This window comes from Gambusia affinis, linkage group LG13 (assembly GCF_019740435.1).
Source record: "Gambusia affinis linkage group LG13, SWU_Gaff_1.0, whole genome shotgun sequence".
NCBI classification, from domain to species: domain Eukaryota; kingdom Metazoa; phylum Chordata; class Actinopteri; order Cyprinodontiformes; family Poeciliidae; genus Gambusia; species Gambusia affinis.
Window position 1 is genome coordinate 4,767,468 of NC_057880.1, and position 19,566 is coordinate 4,787,033.

At 40.5% G+C, this 19,566-nt stretch overlaps 1 protein-coding gene across 1 annotated transcript in view; it reads right to left on the reverse strand.

The window, feature by feature from the left end:
- The window catches only part of LOC122842485 (sodium/potassium/calcium exchanger 3-like), a 65,543-nt gene that overhangs the window by 42,304 nt on the left and 3,673 nt on the right, over positions 1 to 19,566 (reverse strand). The window contains exons 2-3 of the mRNA XM_044136413.1: positions 18,269 to 18,623; positions 7,533 to 7,652 (exon numbers count right to left, since the gene is read on the reverse strand). Coding sequence (XP_043992348.1) covers positions 7,533 to 7,652; positions 18,269 to 18,440 — 292 coding nt within the window. The 5' untranslated portion in view covers positions 18,441 to 18,623. The remainder of the gene's footprint in view (positions 1 to 7,532; positions 7,653 to 18,268; positions 18,624 to 19,566) is intronic.

Consider the following 19,566-nt stretch of genomic DNA (forward strand, 5'->3'; position numbering starts at 1 on the left):
GCGACGGGTCAGCCCACGTCAGGCAGATTCTCTAAACCAGTGGTTTCTTCTGGGCACCCCCAGTGGTTCCCAAAGATTTTCTGGGTCCCCCTATGGATTACAATAAAATCCCCCACAAAAAAAGAAAAAAAAAATCAACTGGGCACACAAATCATTCAACCAGACATAAACCATCCATTTTCTGTTCATCCTTTGTCCCTAATGGGGTCAGGAGGGTTGCTGGTTCATCTCCAGCTGCGTCCCGGGCGAGAGGCGGGGTCACCCTGGACAGGTTGTCAGTCTGTCGCAGGGCAACACAGAAACATACAGGACACACAACCATTCACACACACACACTCACACCTAGGGAGAATTTAGAGAGACCAATTAACCTGACAGTCATGTTTTTGGACTGTGGGAGGAAGCCGGAGAACCCGGAGAGAACCCACCATGCACAGGGAGAACATGCAAACTCCATGCAGAAAGACCCCGGGCCGGGAATCGAACCCAGGACCTTCTTGCTGCAAGGCAACAGCTCTACCAGACATAAATCTACACACATATTTCGTTTTCAAACTCCACTGAAGTTTATTTCACACTTCCGGTTGCAACAAAACTACAAACCATCTTTACAGTGAAACACTTTTGTGTAACTGTTTTTGACTTTCATTCATCCTTACCGCTTTCCGTGCCCCCTTGCAATGGCACTGGAATGGTGGTTCCCCAGCCCACACTTGGGGAACCACTGCTCTAAGCTGTTCAAGCATCGATGTGTCGGTTTTCTTTCTCAGTTTAATCAAATATTATAGCTAACGTTAACGTGAGCATAACAAAAATGGTATTTTACCCAGCAAGTACAGCAACTATGACAACAGAATCCAGTTTACCAAACTGTTACATCAACCAGACTGACTGACTCACTTCTAGACTGACCAGATTTGGGTTTCTGAAAAGTAGGACACTTCTTTTTTTGTTGACGGGGGATAGAATCGGCGGACAAACATGCGCCAACGGGCATGTCTGTCATGTGTCCGCTGTGTTTTGAGGCAGTTGACCAAAATCCCGGACGATTTTGAAATCCCCCCCGGACATTTTTTTAGGTCTGAAAAGTAGGACATGTCCGGGAAAAAGAGGACGTCTGGTCACCCTACTCACTTCGTCACATCAATGCATTCAGAAGGCAACGCATGCAGGTAGCAGTCAGATGAAACATTGGTTGGGCTCGCCAGTCTTCTTCTACGTGTTGGCAAACAACTCAAAGTTGCATTACTGCCACCTACTGGCCAGTTGTTCACTGAAAAGCTCCTCCCAAAATCAGTAAAAACATGGAAATGAGAAGCGTTTCAGCTCAGAGCCAATAGTACAGCAAGTACATGTTTACAATTCACATTTTATTTGGTAATAGTTAGACCTTTTGCAAAATAATGAAAAAATTAGTAACAATAACTTGACTTATCATGTAATTAAGAGTCTGGGTCTGTCTCAGTGGACTCATCTTTGAAACTCCTGAAGTTTGTAGATGACACCACAGTGACAGGTCTGATCCAGGACATTGATAAGCCTGCACACAGACAGGAGGTGGACCAGCTGGTCCACTGGTGTGGTCAGAACCGTTCAAGACTGTGAAGATGACGGCGGACCTCCAGAGAACACCCCCAACAGCTCGTCATCCTCAACAGCACTGTTTGCTGTGGATCACTTCCTGATTCCACCCCTTTCTCCGGACACATAGGCGCTGCTCAGGAGACTGGACTTTCTTCTGCAGCACAAAAAGAAGCTCCCAGTCATCTTCTACACGGTCATTATTCAGTCTGCCCTGTGTTTTGTCAGTCACTGCGCGGTGTTGCTCATGCATAAAACAGGACCGTCCAGATGCCCATCAGGATTGACCTTTCCTCCATCCAGAACTTGTACAGGTCACAGGGTCATAAAAAGGACAGCTGACACATCCAGGACACAAACTGTTTAAACTTTTACTGTCAGGTCGGTGATACAGAGCGGTATTTGCAAAAACCAGCTGCCACAGAGACAGTTTCTTCCCCCCATGCTGTCTGCCCAATGAACACAACAAACACCTTACAGCCAGAGTAGTCAGCTACTCTGCTGTGAAACAAAATGAGAGTAATTGCACTACCAAAACCTGCCTCTTTTTCTCTTTGCAGAAAAAAAAACAAAACAATTGCACATACACATAAAATCCTCGATTTTATTTCCTCTTATGCTCATATATACACTGTAAGCACATTAAAGCAAAGTCAAATTCCTTGTTTATGTGCGCAATCTTGGCCAGAAAGCTGATTCTCATTCTCGCCATAACTGTGATGACAAATTCCCTCCCAACAGGCTCCCAATGCTCTTAAATTCCAGGTTTTATCTGCCTCTCTTCCTGCTGAATTCTCTGTAAAATAGACTCTGCCTTGAAGCTTTGTTTTGCGTCCATGTGCAGCAACGGAAAAAAAAAAAGAGAAAATAGTCCCATTAAGTAAATTATTAGCTTTGTGTTCGGGGAAAGCTGCAGCACACATGCTGGTTAGACTGCCGTGCTGTTGTGACTCAGGAAGGCCATTTCTCCTGCAGCTTGTAGAGGATCGTTTGGAAGCATTCGGCTGCAGGCTGCAGGTCCGTCGAGACCCTAACAGCTAATAAACATAAGCAGCCTCGTATTTATACTCAGTCAAACGTTGCTGTAAAAACTCACTCTGTGCCTTGCCTGTCGAACCGTAAGGATGTGATTCTTTGAAGGCTAGTTTTATTTGGAAAGCACATTTTCAGCAACAAGGCCATTCAGGGTGTTTTACATCAAGTATCTTCTGCACGTTTAGCAGGTGACAAAAGTTTGATTTCTTCTTTGTACGATGCAAGAAAATGCAAAATCATCAAGATGAACAATTATGGGAAAGGACGACACCATTACCCCAGACTCTCAGCCATTAACATTGTCATTCATTTTACTGTTATTCTAAGCTGTGTTCTATTTTCAGATGATTTTTTTGGCTTCATTTCTTTCCTGAGTCTGTGTTCGGAGCAGAACGGGGGCAGATAAAGAAAACGCAGTTAATTATTAAGAACGCTGTCACTTTGAATCACTCAGTTTAGGGGAAACTGTATGAATTTTTTAAATGTATAATTTATTATTATGCATTCAAACATTTTAGAGGGGTCCACTGTCTTTCCGTGTGTTTTTAAAGGAAATCAGTGTTTTTACGGCTCGTGAACAAAAACAACATCAAATCGGGATTCTTTTTTTTCATATGCAGTCATATTCAAGTTATGAACATGTTGTTGAAACGTTCAGCAGACTGATATTTACAAGCCTTTATTTCAGTGGTGATGGGTTTTTTTCCACTTGCAGCTAATAAAACCAGGATCTTTAAGTGTAGAATATTACATTAGGCGAATAAAAAACCCAGAAACATAGTCTAGATGAAATATGCTTATGCCTTTCTTAAAGGTTATTTGTAAAAAAGTATTCTTAATCTGACAAACAAGCATAGCATATTGTAGTTTACTAAATATGACAGTGAATGGTTTCAAAGGTAACAGCTGACGAGTTATTTGCTATATTTTCTACACTTTAGCACGTGGCTTTATTTTACAGGATTATGTTTCCATACAGAGATAAATTTGAACTTTGCTCCAGTACATTTTACACCTTGCTGTAATAGCAAATAATTGCGACTTAAATAGAAAAAGATACTTGATTCTATAATGTAAAACGTGAAAGTAGTGTGTACATTTATAAAAATCTAATTTTTAATAATAATAAAAAAAAAGTCAAGTCATTTACCTTTAAAAGTCCCCAAATTAATAATTGGAGTCCAGCTGTGTGCAATGCAATCTGAGACTAAATGCAGATGTTTTGTGAAGTTCTCAGAGGTTTGTCACATATAATTAGAAAACAACCAGCACCATGAACACCAAGGAACCCATCCAACAGCTCAGTGGAGACGTTTAAAGCTGGAGGAGCTTCTGAAACAACATTCCAGCTTTGAACACCTCACAGTTTTAAGTTCATTCCACCATCTGAACATGGAGAGGATGGACTAACTACGAGACCTACAAACATCCATAAAACATGGTGGTGACCACATTTTAGTACGGACAGTGAGGTTGATCAGAGATTATGGGAATGTGTTTGGAGCTAAATCCAGAACAATCTTGTAAGAAAACCTGTTAGAAGCTATGGACAACCAGAGACTGTCATGGAGGTTCAACTTCCAGCGGGACGACCCACCCTAAACATACAACCAGAGCTGCTATGAGGTGGTTTATGTTAAATTACTGTGTTAGAATGACCAAGTCAAAGTCCAGGCCTAAATGCACCAGGGAAGCCGTGGAAAGACTGATGTCAGTCTGTAGATGTGAAAAGCTGGTAGCCACACTCCTACAGGCCAACGGAGAAACGAGGTATTACATGTTAATGAGAGGGCTGAGCACAAACGAACACAACGCTTTTCAGTTTTATGAGTCAAATAAATTAAAAAGCATGTATTCCATCTTGCGAGGGCATATTAAAACGTTTTAGACACAGAATTATAAGAGGTGCACAATGCAAATCAAGCATATATGTCTATCTACTTCATAAAGCACACATGTATGTCTGTACCTGTGCATAATGGGAAGAACAAGAGGGGGAGTGTGAGTCCTGGGGGATAGAGACAAAAATCAAGGATCTCACTATTAGCAGCTCTCCACATGTTTCATGCTGATAAACCAGAGGCACCTTGGACAAAGTTAGCCACTGTAGACAGGATTACTGTTAATCAAACACTCTCTCCTGTATAATCACACCTAATATGTATGAAAGTCTCCTGCTTAATTCCCCAGCAAGACAGAGCTACGTTCATGCAAACACCTGCATGAACCTGCAGGAAGTCACTGGATGTGACTCTTTGTGACCTGGTGTTTGCACAGGGATCTGCGCTGGGGGTGGAGTGGGATTGGTGGAGCAGGGGATCACTGGACGAGTGTAAACTGACTTGTTGCTCTGAAAATGAGTGGAAAATCAACAGGTGACAGGTTAAGCGCTTTCTCCCCGAACCAAAGGTGACCCCCGACCTTTGGTTCGGGGGTCACTGAGGTACTTACTGCGTCTGGCTCATTTCCACTGAACAGCACAAGAGGTTTTCCTCTCCTGTGATTTTATTCGGTTCTACAGCTCAGAGCTCCAGCATCAGTCAGCTTGTCATACTTTATTTAAGAAGTACTCTATTTTAGCCACTTTAATGTTCACTTATTTGTGCTAAGTATTAATATTAGTTTAAAATTTTTTTATTCAATGCTTCAAACTGCGCCACATAAAATGCCTTACTTTTCAGTCAGGCAGAGTTGTTGCGTACGTGGAGATCAGAAAAACTCATTGTCGGGCAACTGAAACTCTGTGTCTCTGTGGCGGTTAATAAAAACTCAATTGGCACAAAGTGGAAGAGCTAGTAAATCCGCATAATTTAAATCTCTCCGTTTGTCCCTCGGTGTCCAGCAGAGAGATGTGCAGTGCAGGGGATTTAGCTCATCATGCAGGGCCAGTCCAAAGTTGTGTGAGGCCTTGAGCAGAATATGATTTAGGGGCCCCTTCAGCACCACTAACAGCATTTCACCATGGACTTAGTGAAATCGAGGAGACGGGGCCTAGTTTAATTGGCCATGTTTATGTGTGAACAAACAGAGCTCAAACTCAAAGATTAAACTCAGAGCATCAGATTGTAGCTATGGTAACAAAACAATCTAACTATGAAGAGTGCTCTTTGAACTTTTACAAAGTAAATTAGCCAGCTCGTTAAAATCCAAAATTTAAATATTAAACAATTTAAAATCTTCTAATTTATGTATGCTGAAACCATTCAATCAAATTTAACAGCAATGATCATCTCAATAAACAAATATTACCTTTATGTATCTGTGGCCTGTGTTAAAATATTAGCATTTATGGGGCTCCTGAAATACCTGAGGGGCCTTAAGAGAAGTACAAATAATTGATATTTATTTTAATTGCATTTTTTTTATTTGTTATTTTAAGATTTTATAGTCATAGTGTAAGTACTGTCGGCAATGTCTTCCAGTCACATTTTTATATTTCCTGTCAACTTCACATATTTTAATACAAGAACATGGAGGACTGCCGGTGGAGCGCCTCGGCGCCCACACCACCGGGCTTAAGTTTTCTGGGGGAAACCTTGTTTCTGTACGTTTGAGACTAATACTGCAAGTACTTGAACAGAAATCTGCCATACATGAAAATGCTCCACAAGATGGAAACTTGCTTTAGATAAATATTTAGATGCATGTGCTTGTCAACGCTTGTATGTTGCTGCAGAGCCCAACAGTGATGCTCTCCAGCTGAAACAATGCTGTTATCTGAGGGGGGAAAAAAAAACAGATGAGAGATAAAAGAGAGAAACACACAGTAGAAGTCAGAGAGAGCAAACGCTCTGGGGGTGAAGAAGATTAACAGTTGATGAGCACACTGTGAAGGCTCCTTTCAGCACAAAAGAGCAGAAGTAATCCTTGTTAAGGTAATTAGTGTTTCAGGAGACGAAGTGACAATAAACACAAACTACGTGCAGAACTGGTCAGGATGCATGCAGTCATACAACACGTGGTGCCTGCGTTCCAGCTGCGGGACCGATCAGGAGTGTGGGCGTGTGTGCATTAGTAGGAGGCTGTGTGTTTAACATAAGATCAACCAAGTGCATGGCAAGGCATCAGCCTCATAAAGCCCCAGGATTCCACGTGGAAAACACTCACACAGTGCATACCACAGGGAAACACAAACACTTCCTCTGACGAGTCAACTCTGAAGCAAACATGAGGCTGAAGAGTGTCTGTCGTCATCAGACTTACTCCCCTGCCGTAAAGCAGCGGGGTAAGTCCGAACCAGCTCTCCGTTCAAAGGGTCTGAACCTCCGGAGCCTGATGAGCCAGTCAGAGGCAGGTCAACAAAGGGTCTGTTTGAACTGGCATCGAAGAGAATACATCAGCCTCTAACTGCTAACTGGCCTGGCTAGACCGAGCAGCCTGCAGCCAGATTGTTTTAGAAATCTGGAAAGACTTCAGCGATTTCGACTAGAGCCGTCAGAGGATCAGGCAAATCCTCACACACAGGCGTTAATGCTGGCGACTTCAGGGGAGGGCAGATCATTTCTTTCTCAGTGAGGTTTTTTAAATTTTCTTCTTAGCGATCATCTCCGTATCAACACCAGGAAGGGTGATTTCCATTCTTAACTGTTCGCCTCGGCCATAAGTAAACTAAGCTGCTGTGTAGGTCCTCCAGGGCAGCAGGGGGCATCCAACAGCCACTGATGTCTCCCAGAAAAGATGGATCTCAAAACTTCATTTATCATTATTTTACATTTAATTCAGTATTTTTGAAATGGCAAATTCAGAGTTTAAAAACCCTTTTGAATTAAAGCAACATGAAAAATGTATTTGCACTATACATAAAGCATATTGAGTTGAATGCTCAATATACATTTAGGTAAAAATGACAGCAATTAGCCCACAGTATCATAATAAATATAGCAGCAACTGGCCCACAGTACCATATTAAGACTTACCTGGTTCAGTGCAGTTTTTGTCCGGCTCTAGGTAGAGCTTAGACTTGTTGTCTTCTTGCAGAAGGTGACGACTCTCCCACTTTGCCTCCTCCACAACCAAAGAGATAGAAGTCTGATATCCTGGGAGGCAGAAGAAGTTGTAAAACAGAAATATTAGGACGGTTCCACTAATATTTAAGGTCAAACAAGACAACTGCAAAATAAGCACCAGTACTACAAGGTTACTAAAGTATTTTGTTACAAAAAATAAGTTCATGATAGTCTGCATCTTCCACAAGATCCCACTTCCACACAAAGCATGAGACGTGTTTTTTGTTCTGACTTTTTTCTTTTGTGGAAGCATCAGTTCAGCATCATTCTGTGGACCACAAAGCTCAATCATGCATGTATGTAACCTTCGTTTAGCCAGATATGCCTCACTGAGATTAAAAATCTCTTTTTCAACAGAGACCTGGCCGAGACTGCCAACAACACACAAACAATTGCAAATGAAAGCTTGCAGTTATCAAAACCCAATTAAACATACAACATGAATAATAAAGAAAATTAGCAAATGGAAATACAGCCATTTTCATCTTGTATGAACTATATTTATTGACTTTTTATTTTATTTTTTCCCCGATTACTCAGTTAATCATCAGAAAAATCGATAGATTGCTCGATTACCAAACTAATTGTTTACATCACTCTACATCACAAGGATTTAAATATTTCCCAATATTTGTAATGGATATATATATAACTATCCCTTTCTGAAATGAGTCAAAAATATAGTTGTTTTTTTTTGACAAGCAGTAATTGAATGTCAATGTCTTTGCCACTAGAAATGACAAGAATCGACTCTCTGAGTTGTATAAACTGGTTTTTCTCTGTGAACACCAGACTGCAGATAAGGAGACAACTTCCCTCATTATCCTCATTCTTATCCAGTTAGCAGATAAGCCACGGCATGTTTGTCTTTTTAAAGGCGACGGCTTTTCTCATCTTCAGCGTAATAAGCTTCTTTCTGAAGGCCTGTCAGACATTCAGAAGTTGCGAGAACGTACAAACACACTCAGACAATCGTGTTTCACTGGGAGACGTCTGAGAGCATCATTTATCTGATCAGGGTAATTAAAAGCATAATGGGTTCCTCTGGCTCCGCCAAGTGCAGGTGAATTACGTTGTGATTGTGTTGTCACTGTTCATGGGTACAAAGGACCTCGGCAGACTAACGGCTTCAGAGAAACTCGGCCTCGGAGCCCACTGTGCCGCCGTCAGTCACACAGGAATTCTGATATTCATTCACATTTAGAAGAGGGCGTCTGATGCCAAAAGGACCAGGAAACATCATGTTTGTTGTCTTGATGATTGAGTATGATCATTGGTAAAACTCTTGTTCTCAATAGCTGATTAAACTACGTTGAAGAACACACTGTACTCAGCTCCTTCATTAGTTTTGTCCTCTTTGATGTATTTTGTAGACCTTGTACTCATGTTTTCCTCTGTGACACTAGAAGTTTACGTACCATTATTCCATCACTTGCTTATCTTATGCAGCTCATTTGCCTGGAGGTCTGCTCAGATTACTCCTTTCTTCAAATCTAGCGATCCGGCAGATGTTTCAAAATATTGGACCCAATTTTATTCCTTACAATTTTTGCTAAGCTAAGCGATAGCCATCATGGTTTTTTTTGTGCATCGTGATGCCAGCATTGAACCAAATCAGTCATTCCCATTCATGCTCACATTCGCACGCCGACGATGGCGAGCTACTGGATTGTAGCCACAGCTGCCTTGACAGAAGTGAATTGTCTTGGCCACGGACAGGACGACAGCAACGCCCCTGTGGCCGCCATCAGTCCCCGAAAAGTAAGTACAGGTATTAAGTAACTTAGAGTACTTCAATGTATTGCAATGCTTAAAACTGTTCCATGCAGAGGAGGTCTTAGAGCTGATACTATCACTCTAGCTTCATTCTAATAAATCATTTGATCAATGATAATACAGCAACTCTGTATTATTTGCCATTTTAGAACTGTATAAAACAGCTCGGGCTGCACAGTGGTGCAGTTGCTAGCACTGTTGCCTTGAAGCAAGAAGGGTTCGATTCCCGGCCCGGGGTCTTTCTGCATGGAGTTTGCATGTTCTCCCTGTGCATGGTGGGTTCTCTCCAGGTTCTCAGGCTACCAGGAGTCCAAAAACATCACTATGCAATAAAGGCACAGTTGCTTGTGACATACACATAAACAATTACATTAAATCTTTAATGTTTTGCTTTTTAGTCTTTTATTCATCTTTTACTTAATAGTTAAGTAAAGGTTTAATGAGTTTGTTGATTAAAGGGTTAACTAGGGGAGTCACCTGATCAAAATTTTTAGTCAGATTAATTGCAGAGTCTGTAATTAATTGGGATCGATCACATTTTAATCTAAAATTATTGGGGACGTCTACTTGGTGTAATGTTATATATTTAAGATTCTCCTCCTCACACATAAAGCACTTCATAGTCAAACTCCATCAAACATCTGAGATGATTGTTCAATATGTTCCTAAAGGAACACTTTGCTTTCAGACGGCACGTTTTACTGCTGGTTCCTAGAACTTTAAAAACTCTCATTAAGTGAAGGACAAACTTCAAGATTTAAACTTTTTCATTCGGATGTTGTACATGGCATCATTTTGAAGTTCTGCATTTGTACTTGTATATATAGGTAAACCAGAGAGCTGTGCCTTGTGGTCCATGTGCCTGACAAAGCACTCTGAGAATCATGTTCTGAGTATGGCTTTTAGTGGCTCCGTGAGCCATAGGAACAAAAAGCATTTGTGCAAGAAAGAAACTGTAGATGCTTCATTACTCTATAACTAAAGGTTCATGTTATTGTAATAATTTCTTGCTTCAGGTTCCAAAGTTGTACTTAACTGGGAAAATCCACAGAGGAGCACTGAGAACAGTTATGCAAGAAAGACCCTGCAGATGCTACAGAACAATCACAGAAAGTTTTACCTGTTAGTAGATTCTCCAAAACGTAGTCACAATGAATAAGGGAATATATTCTCTTTCACAATTTCAAATTACTTCAGTGTCAAACAAATTCAACTCCTTTCACAGACATTAAAATAATGTAAATAAGACCAGAGATTAAATACGACACAATGTTTCCCCCAGTGGATTATAAGCCTGGAGGGCAACCAGGCTATCCATCCATCCATCCATTTTCTTACACTCTTCTTCCCTAATGGGGTCGGGAGGGTTGCTGGTGCCTATCTCCAGCTGCGTTCTGGGCGAGAGGCGGGGTTCACCCTGGACAGGTCGCCAGTCTGTCGCAGGGCAACACAAAGACATACAAGACAAACAACCATGCGCACACACACACACACCTAGGGAGAATTTTAGAGAGCCCAATTAACCTGACAGTCATGTTTTTGGACTGTGGGAGGAAGCCGGAGAACCCGGAGAGAACCCACGCATGCACAGGGAGAACATACAAACTCCATGCAGAAAGATCCCGGCCGGGAATCGAACCCAGGACCTTCTTGCTGCAAGGCAACAGCTCTACCAACTGCGCCACTGTGCAGCCCCGCCACCAGGCTAAACATTGCTTATTTATTACATTTTTAAATACCTTATAGTTGGTGTTCAGGTGTCTTCCAATCTTTCAATAACACGTAATTATCAAGTGATATTTTCAAATTTCCTGTCATCTTTCAACATTTTTTAACTCAAAACCACAACGGTCCGCTGGATGTATGACTGACCTCGGCCCCAATCACCGGGGAAACCTTGCAACATGTCAAATACTGATGTTGTCAAGCCTATATACAGTCCATACCAGGAATTATTAGCTTTCAGAAACAACATTAACTCTCAGTAATGATCCTTTTCCCTCTGTGATTACCGGTGGAGGAATATTGGCTCAGATCTCTCACAGAGCTGCCACTTGACTAAGATAATCAAACTTTCTTTATAGGGCCCTTTTCATACAGTCAGGTGTAATATACAGTGCTTTATAGATATGTGAAACAACACAATAAAATAATTAAATGGCAAGAAAAATGAAACCAACAGATAAAAACAAGGAATTATTGATGGTAAAACAATGAAAGATGTTGATAAAATAATAAAAAAAAAATTGCTGCAGTCGATTAAAAGCTCAAATCCTCTGTGAAGCAGAAAATTGATTCAATGTTGAAAGAGCAGCTCGTTAAGAAAATAAAATGGAGATGGAGTAAATGTGCATGATGTAAACAAAGCATATGACACTGCAAAGACTTTATGATAAAAATTACAATCTGAGCTGTTCTTCACCAAAGAAGGTTATCGACAAACCAAGAATGACAAAAGTATTAAGAAACACCTGGAGAAAAAAAAAAAGTTATTCACATAAATGTTTTTTAAAATTACGAAGAAAAGAGGCTGAAGAGAAATATGAGCAATATAAAAACAAGAAAACATTTTTAAAAAGAGACGTACGCACTGCTGTTAAGTAAAAATTGAAATAACATGAAAGCTCAGTGGCGTATAGTAAATAATGTGATTAAAAATGATAAAACATAAACATGTTTGAATTATTTTGTTAAAGAAGAATTCAATCAATTCTTTGTAAAAGTCTTGGAGCTGGCGTCCCAAAAATATTAGCAGAATCGTTTCATATAGAAAGAAAAAATAATTAATTTACACTGTTAAAGCCTTTACAAATATAAGATAAACTGATAATTTAGATATGAGATTACTGAAATCAATAATTGATTAGCCAATCGACATATGACATATGACATTCCTTTCTCAGTTTCCAGAAGTTGTTTGAAAAATATATTTGTAGACTTAAAAAAAGCTTTAATAAGTATGGTGTTAGAGGTCATGCACATGAAAGACTCTCCAGTTATTTAGAGAACAGAAAACAGTTTGCAGAGATAAACAGTGTCAGATCTGACTTAAGTCTCACATTAACCGTTTAAAGTGCGGTTCGGTTCCACCTGTGAGCTTCTCCACCAGCTGTGGTCCACTGATGTCTGCAGCAACACTCAGCAACAGAGAACTTCAAGGTTGTGGTTCTGATGGACTCAAATGAACCCAGATATGTCAATTTGTCTTCTAGAAATTCATTGCTGGCCCAAACACAATGATAAAGACTCGGAGATGATCAGCTGTTTATTTCGCTATGCATATAAATACAAATATATTCGGATGCTTTTTTCTCTCTCTCTTTTTAAATATGCAACCTTTTGGATTTAGGTAACATGTCCAAAAGATGTAAACCAATAGCCATGCATAAACATTTTTTTTTTTTTTTTTTATCCAAGGAAAAAATAAGATTCACATCACAAACTAATATTATGGAGTTCCAGTGTTTCACACTCTCGGCACAAAACAGCAACTCCAGTTTGGTGTCAAGTTTTGTTTTTCTAAGTTATTTTCCTTTATGTTTTCATCTAAATTACTTTTTTTCCCCCCAACTTCTCATGCCTGGTGTCGTCTCTCCCTTGTCTTGGTTCTTTTCTAGCCTTGATATTATCGTCGCTATGCTTCAGTCCTGTTATGTTCCAGTATCCATGTTTTGGGGTTTCGCTTAGTTTCATTTGGGGTGAGAGCAGGTTCTGTTATCCTTTAGATGCAAGGTTTTATTTCTTGTTTGCTGAGCTCAGGTCCTCAGCCCAGCCTTATCCCTGCTAATTTAGCTCTTGTTTTTCACCAGTTCAATGATCAGTGGTCCTCCTCACCTGTCTCACACAGTACTTCAGTTCTTGTCATTCTTTTGTCTTGTGCAGGATTCTTGTGTGTTTTTGGTGAACCCTATGGTAAATATCCTAAGCTGAAATAAATCATGATGCCAGCCAGGGTTTGCATTTTGGCTCTTCATCATCTCCACCGTCAGCCTCTACCTGGTTTTCTTGCAGAATTGCCCTGCAAGAAAACCTGGTGAAAGTGGTCATGGTCTCTAGCATTAAAGGCTCAGGGAAGGGAAATTACTTGAATTCAACATGCGGCGTATTCTTATACAAGTGATCTGTGTTCTCATTTTAAAGTGCAACTATATTTCAGTCTCTAAGTCATCCTTTACCTCCCCCACTGCGACTCTTTTCAACCAAAACCTGTTCATCTCCCTTCCCTCCTCCTCTTTTGCTCCCACTTTTCCTCTTCACATCCCACTTTCGTCTGCGCACACACACACTCACGCAAACAAACACAGTCCCCGTCTCTCCTTCGTTCTCTTCTCTCTTGTCTCTTTTCCTTTATGTCTAAGTCGGCTCCGAGTCCCGAGGCTTTGTCAGAGCAAAGTGCTCCATCTGTGCTCCTCCACTCTCCCATCCAATCCCTCGCTAACAAAGAAGGACCAACAGACAAGAGCTTTAAGTTATGTAATGAGATTATGTAGAGATCATTACTGTATAGCAGATATAACAAGAGGCTTAGTTATGGAATGACCATTTGTCTGGCAGGTTTCTGGTGGACAGATGATGAAGGGAAGGTCGGAGAGATTGACGAGCAGCATATTTACTCTACAGATTACAGCAGACGCTCGTGTTGCAACTGAATTTGTGGCCACATATGGTGTAGAAGAACAGCGTTTGCTCCTATCATTCCTCAACATCACTGGTTCGATTCCTGACCAAACCGGAGATTTGCTTCGTACCTTGCACCATAAGTGTCCGTGACCATACATGGAAGAAGATTGAATGCTTGGACAGGGATGTGAATAAAAACATGGCTTCATGCAGTCGCATGTGATGCATGCAGGCACAAAAGTCAAGTTTCAGAAATGCTGACAGTTCTATTATCATGGTCGTGTGATGACCTCCTGGTTTCTTGTGTGAAAACTCCCTTCAATTAGCACCTACTCCTAACTCAGAGCTCCTCCAGTGAAGGTCACAATGAACCTATAATGACTGATTAGTTCAACACTCCAAAGTAAGGAGTGCTGAACATTGAGGTCTGTAGTCATGAACTCAATGAAGCCACCGTTAAATTACCAGAGGGTCCTAAATATTTGACTGTAATATTTCTGGATTTACGATTACCTCTGTAAATATGCTGATGACAGTATTAGGGTGCATTCACACAAGCCCTGTGAACTGAACTCTAGTTTGTTTGCCTTGAAAGTCCAGTTTGTTTAGGGAGGTGTGACAAGTCAAACGAACTCAAAAATGGGAACTCCGATCCGCCTACAAACCTTGGTCTTGGTTCGGTTGAAGGGAATTCCAGACAGCAAGCAGACTGAAGATCGGTCCAAAAGCAGGAAGCGGCCCAACGCCGAGGGTTAAATACAGCCAAAGCAACTGCATAAGTCTAGCGCTCGAAAAAGAAGCACCTCATGGTCTTTTGCAAAAGACAAATCCTACAACCACTGCAACCTGAAGCCATCCTTGGAAAGTAGTTTACATAAAAATGCAGGCGGGAGAACGTATGAGTTCTTGCTGTGTTCTGATTATAAATCGTCTGTAAGTAGGGGTGCATCCCTTAGCTTTCCTTAATTTTGGGAGATCGGTGATCGAAGATGAGCTTATCTACCTCAGTAAAGGTCTAAAAATCAACCACTGTCCTTTTCTGTTGTCCCATGAGAAAAATTTGACCAATAGACTGGACTACCACATCATGTCTGCACGTTTAAAGTTAACAACAGTCACCCCACTGTTGCCAGCTCAGCAACTGTCTTGCTTTATTTTGTGACAATTCAGACAAATAATTGGTATTGGGCAAAACTGGAATCAGCATGTCAGGCTTTTTAAAGATCAGTGGTTAGTCAGAAAACTGCACTCGGTCCACCCCTAACTTTAATACATAGAAATGCCCAACCAGGGACTGGAGTTAAAAATTTGATGTAGGTATACTCTTGGTGCAAAGCATCAGTTACAATTGTCCTGTTCCATGTTTGTGTGCATCGTCCCTGTCAAATAAATCCATCAATAAGACAAAGGGGGATTATTTTTAAGTTGTACGCAGATTGATTGGTCCCAATTTCTTTAATTCTGGGTCAATCGACATTTAACTACTAGTTGCATATGAAACTGATCTTATCCACAGATCTTTTCCGTATATCTGAGATAGGGGTGCATTCGACAATAGTCAGCCTACTGTTGCCAACTTTGCAACGTTTTTCCATATTTAGTGCAAAAACAACTCGACATTTAGGCCAAAATCAATGAGGCTTTTTAAATATCAGCGATCAGCTAGAAAACTGCAATCAGTGCACCCTACTTTATGTAAATGATAGCAATCAGTCTGTAGAACAATTCAGTATTGACCATTAATGCAAACAACACCTACTTAACAGGTATTAAAGAAATACCAGAAAATGTCTTGTGATATTCGACACAACATGCAGAGGAAAAAATATCTGGAAAATGTTCTCTATTCACCACCCATGCATTTATATCACTTAAATAAATCTAGATTTATGTACTCCATCTACCTGTGTCCCTCTCACTCTCTCTCTAACTGTATCATGCATATATTAGCTTACAAATCTCAAGTGTTATTCAGCCAGGCTGGAATATTTCCCCTCTTACAGCCAAACCAGGTCAACACCTTTTATTTGGTTATGACTGGATTTCTGCTGCATGTCCTGGGAAGGACATTAAGCACGTGGGCTAAAGCTACTTGTGCCTTTGCCATAAGTACCAGGAGCAGAGTAAGTACTGCCATCAAAATTAAATTCGGCACATTTAAAGATGCATATAACCTTGCAGGTAGAATCTCGAGGGATCAGTTAATAATCAGGGAAATGCTGGCAGGGTCTCTAATGAATCAATTACAATTAGTCTCATTTCAACAGCAAACCATACATCGACAAAATAAGCAACATTTTCAATTCAAAAACTCCTTTTACCGCTACTTCTTTTTTTTTTATTTATAAATAGACATGACCTTAACAACAAAGATATTTCTTGGTTTTAATTTATTATTTATGCTATTCAACCATCAGATGGTTGCAAAGTGCTATTATAGTGTTTCAGTCATCCCCGATCATTCATGTAACTTCTCTGAAGAAATACGTGTTTAGAAACGTGGACTGCGGACGCTGACATTTCGTCAAGGATGTCTGTGCTGCTGCTGCTGCATTTTTAGAATTTCAGATGATATTTTAGGTTTCAGTAGCGGTGACAATTTTTGCACGACTTGCACCCAAGAATGTTCTTTTCTTGAGTCCAATCAAATTGGGGGTTTTTTGGAGCAAATATTATCCACTGTGTCATCCGTTGCTGTTGCCTCTGGATGTTGTGTGTCCGACTTACAGGCGAACCAGAAACACAACACAAAGGCTCCAGCTCTCTATGTTAAAAATAAAAATGCAATTAATTGTGTACAGATTTTTAATTTATAAATCTAGAAATTAATTTACATGTGTCAACTGAAGGCCCGTGGGCCACATCCGACCCGCCGTAGCTTTTTATGTGGCCCTCTAGATTCTAGATTGAACACTAGGTGTTTAAATATCATGTTATCAATCAAATCAATGTCGCTTTTATCTGTTTACTGCCAAATTATATCAATCAGTCCCTCCATCTTGAGAATTATTGTGGAAATTCATGCAAAATCAACAAATCCCCACGCTTTTTTGAGCTAATATATAATTAGGAGTTTATTGCAGAATTTTCTCAAAAATTGTCAAAAACTTTCTTACTTGTACTAAACAGCTGCCTCAGCCTTAAGATGTTCAATAATAATATTTAATTTTAAGAATTCATTGATAGTTTTAACAGTTTTTGAGCAGGTTTTATCAATGCATTCTGCACAACCGGCCCTTTAAGAGCATTCATGATCTTGATCTGGCCCAAAACGAAAATCAGTTTGACACCCCTGAATTAATTGATCAGAATTAATGCATTTAAGTCTCGGCCTTAAATAATAATTGAACTTTGGTGTTCTATTTTCATAGAGGTTGTACCACAGTGAAGATCACCCATGCCTAACTTTTTCTCTTCACATACCCTGCACCTTCTAAAGAAAGTAGCCCTTACTTTACCCTGACAAACAAATGATTCACAATAAAATACTTTAGTCGTGTCTGGAAAGCAGGCAAATAAAATGTGATGATCTAAAACTTATTCTTTTATAGGGAGTGCTGGCTACATATATATTTGTTTAAAAGTCTAATTCCATGCAAATATAATCCATAAACTCAGAAGAAGCAGCCATATAACCAGAGCAAATCTCCTTTAGGTACGCACGCCAAGCAGAATGTGTGTGTGTGTTGTGTGTGTGTGTGCGTGATCGTGAAGCTCTGGAGCTTCTGATGGGGTCCAGTACTGCCTGGTACTGGAGGTCCAGTTCATATGTGATGCCTGGTGCTGCTTGAGCAAGCTCAGAGAAATGAAAGCATGAGTTGGGGTGAACACAGCACCACGGTCACTGCGACCATTTCCAGAGGGTGATTGCTTGCAGATGTTGCATCATGTTGTTGTTTTGCTCTCAGCAGTGGTTGTTAATGTAAGCAGCAACACCAGGGAACAAATGCACTCTACACTTTGACTAATATAAAAAAATAAAAAATAAAAAACCATGTGCGTCCACAGTTCTTTCACCCTGTGCACATACAACACGCATCGCCTGTTTTCTACAGATAGTTCTTCCTTTATGGCCATTTCAATAAACGTCGTTCATAAAACACCCCCAAAAATGCATCTAAATGTCCCTATGAGAGGCTGTTCCTCAGCCTGCCATCAGCCTGTTGGTCTAGCTGACTGCAAACACAACTTGAACGTTGTGTTCTTCTGAGGAACAGAGTGAGAAAGGAAACCTCCAGACTGCTCCTCACCTGCTTTCTGTGCCACCGTCTGCAGCCCCACGACCAGCCCCAGCAGCACAGCCGCAAAGCACATCTGGATGGCGAACAACTCCTTTCGTTTTCTCCGCCTGGCTTTGCCCCTTCGCCGGCTCAGCATCACTCCTCCTCCCTCGGCCGTCTCGGGCATCCCTTCAACCACCATGCGGGCCACTTCCTTCGGCGAGCGCTCCGGCGTTCCGGTGGCGGTCCAAAAGGTGGGAGAGCGTGAGGCGGAGGCGGAGAGCTGGGGCTGCGTGGGAAGGTAAGTTCTCAATAGGCGAACATTTGACTTGGTGTCGCTGGTTTGGTGAAGCTCAGGAGGCTACGGGAAAGTTACGTGTCCGGTCTGGAATTTCAAAATAAAACATCAAAGTTGCTATCACGTTTTCTGCTGTTGTGGTTTGTTATGAGAAAGAATCGTCGCGAAGAATGTTTCTAAAACGGACCCACGAAAGATAACAGATGGATGTTGGCTAGAATCTGAACCCAGGTACTTAGAATGTAAAGTGTAAATAATAATAATAATAATAATAATAATAATAATAATAATAATAATAATAATAATAATAATAATAATAATAATAATAATAATAATAATAATAATAATTCAACATTTGGAAATGTGCAAAGAGGTGTAACACCGGAAATATATCTGCCACCCCAGCAAAAGAAAAACTGACACAATGTGAAAACTATATGGTATGGAGCCTTTCTGGTTAAAAAATATTATGGCCATTGTCATGACTTAATAACTCATGCCCATGTGGCCAGGAGTAATTCAGTTTTGACCAAAAGTGTGTTTTTTTTCTCCCATGTCACCAGACGGGTTCTGTTACTGTCAATGTCAATACATTTGTAATACCAGGAAGAGACCCTTAGTGCGGTGCAAGAAAAACAGCAAAACAATCAATAATAATAATAATAATAATAATAATAATAATAATAATAATAATAATAATAATAATAATAGTGACATTGTGGTCTGTGAGTGTGATAGTAAAAGTGAGTCTTTAGTAGAACCTCAGCTGCAGTATGTAGGTTTTAGAAATATATTCTTACATATTTGATTAAACTGTCACTATGCCGTGACAGTATTGTATGAGGCAGATAATCTGTGGAAAAATTGAGCTCCTCTGCTTTCTCCCAGTGCTCCCAGTTCTAACTAGAAAAAAACCCCAATCAGAACCAAGACCCAGGTCTTAGTGCTGTTAATCACAGTCTCGTGTGGCGCTGCTCAAGCCCTCTCCTTTGCTCTCTGCAGACCTGCAGCTTAATCCAGTTGAGAATGC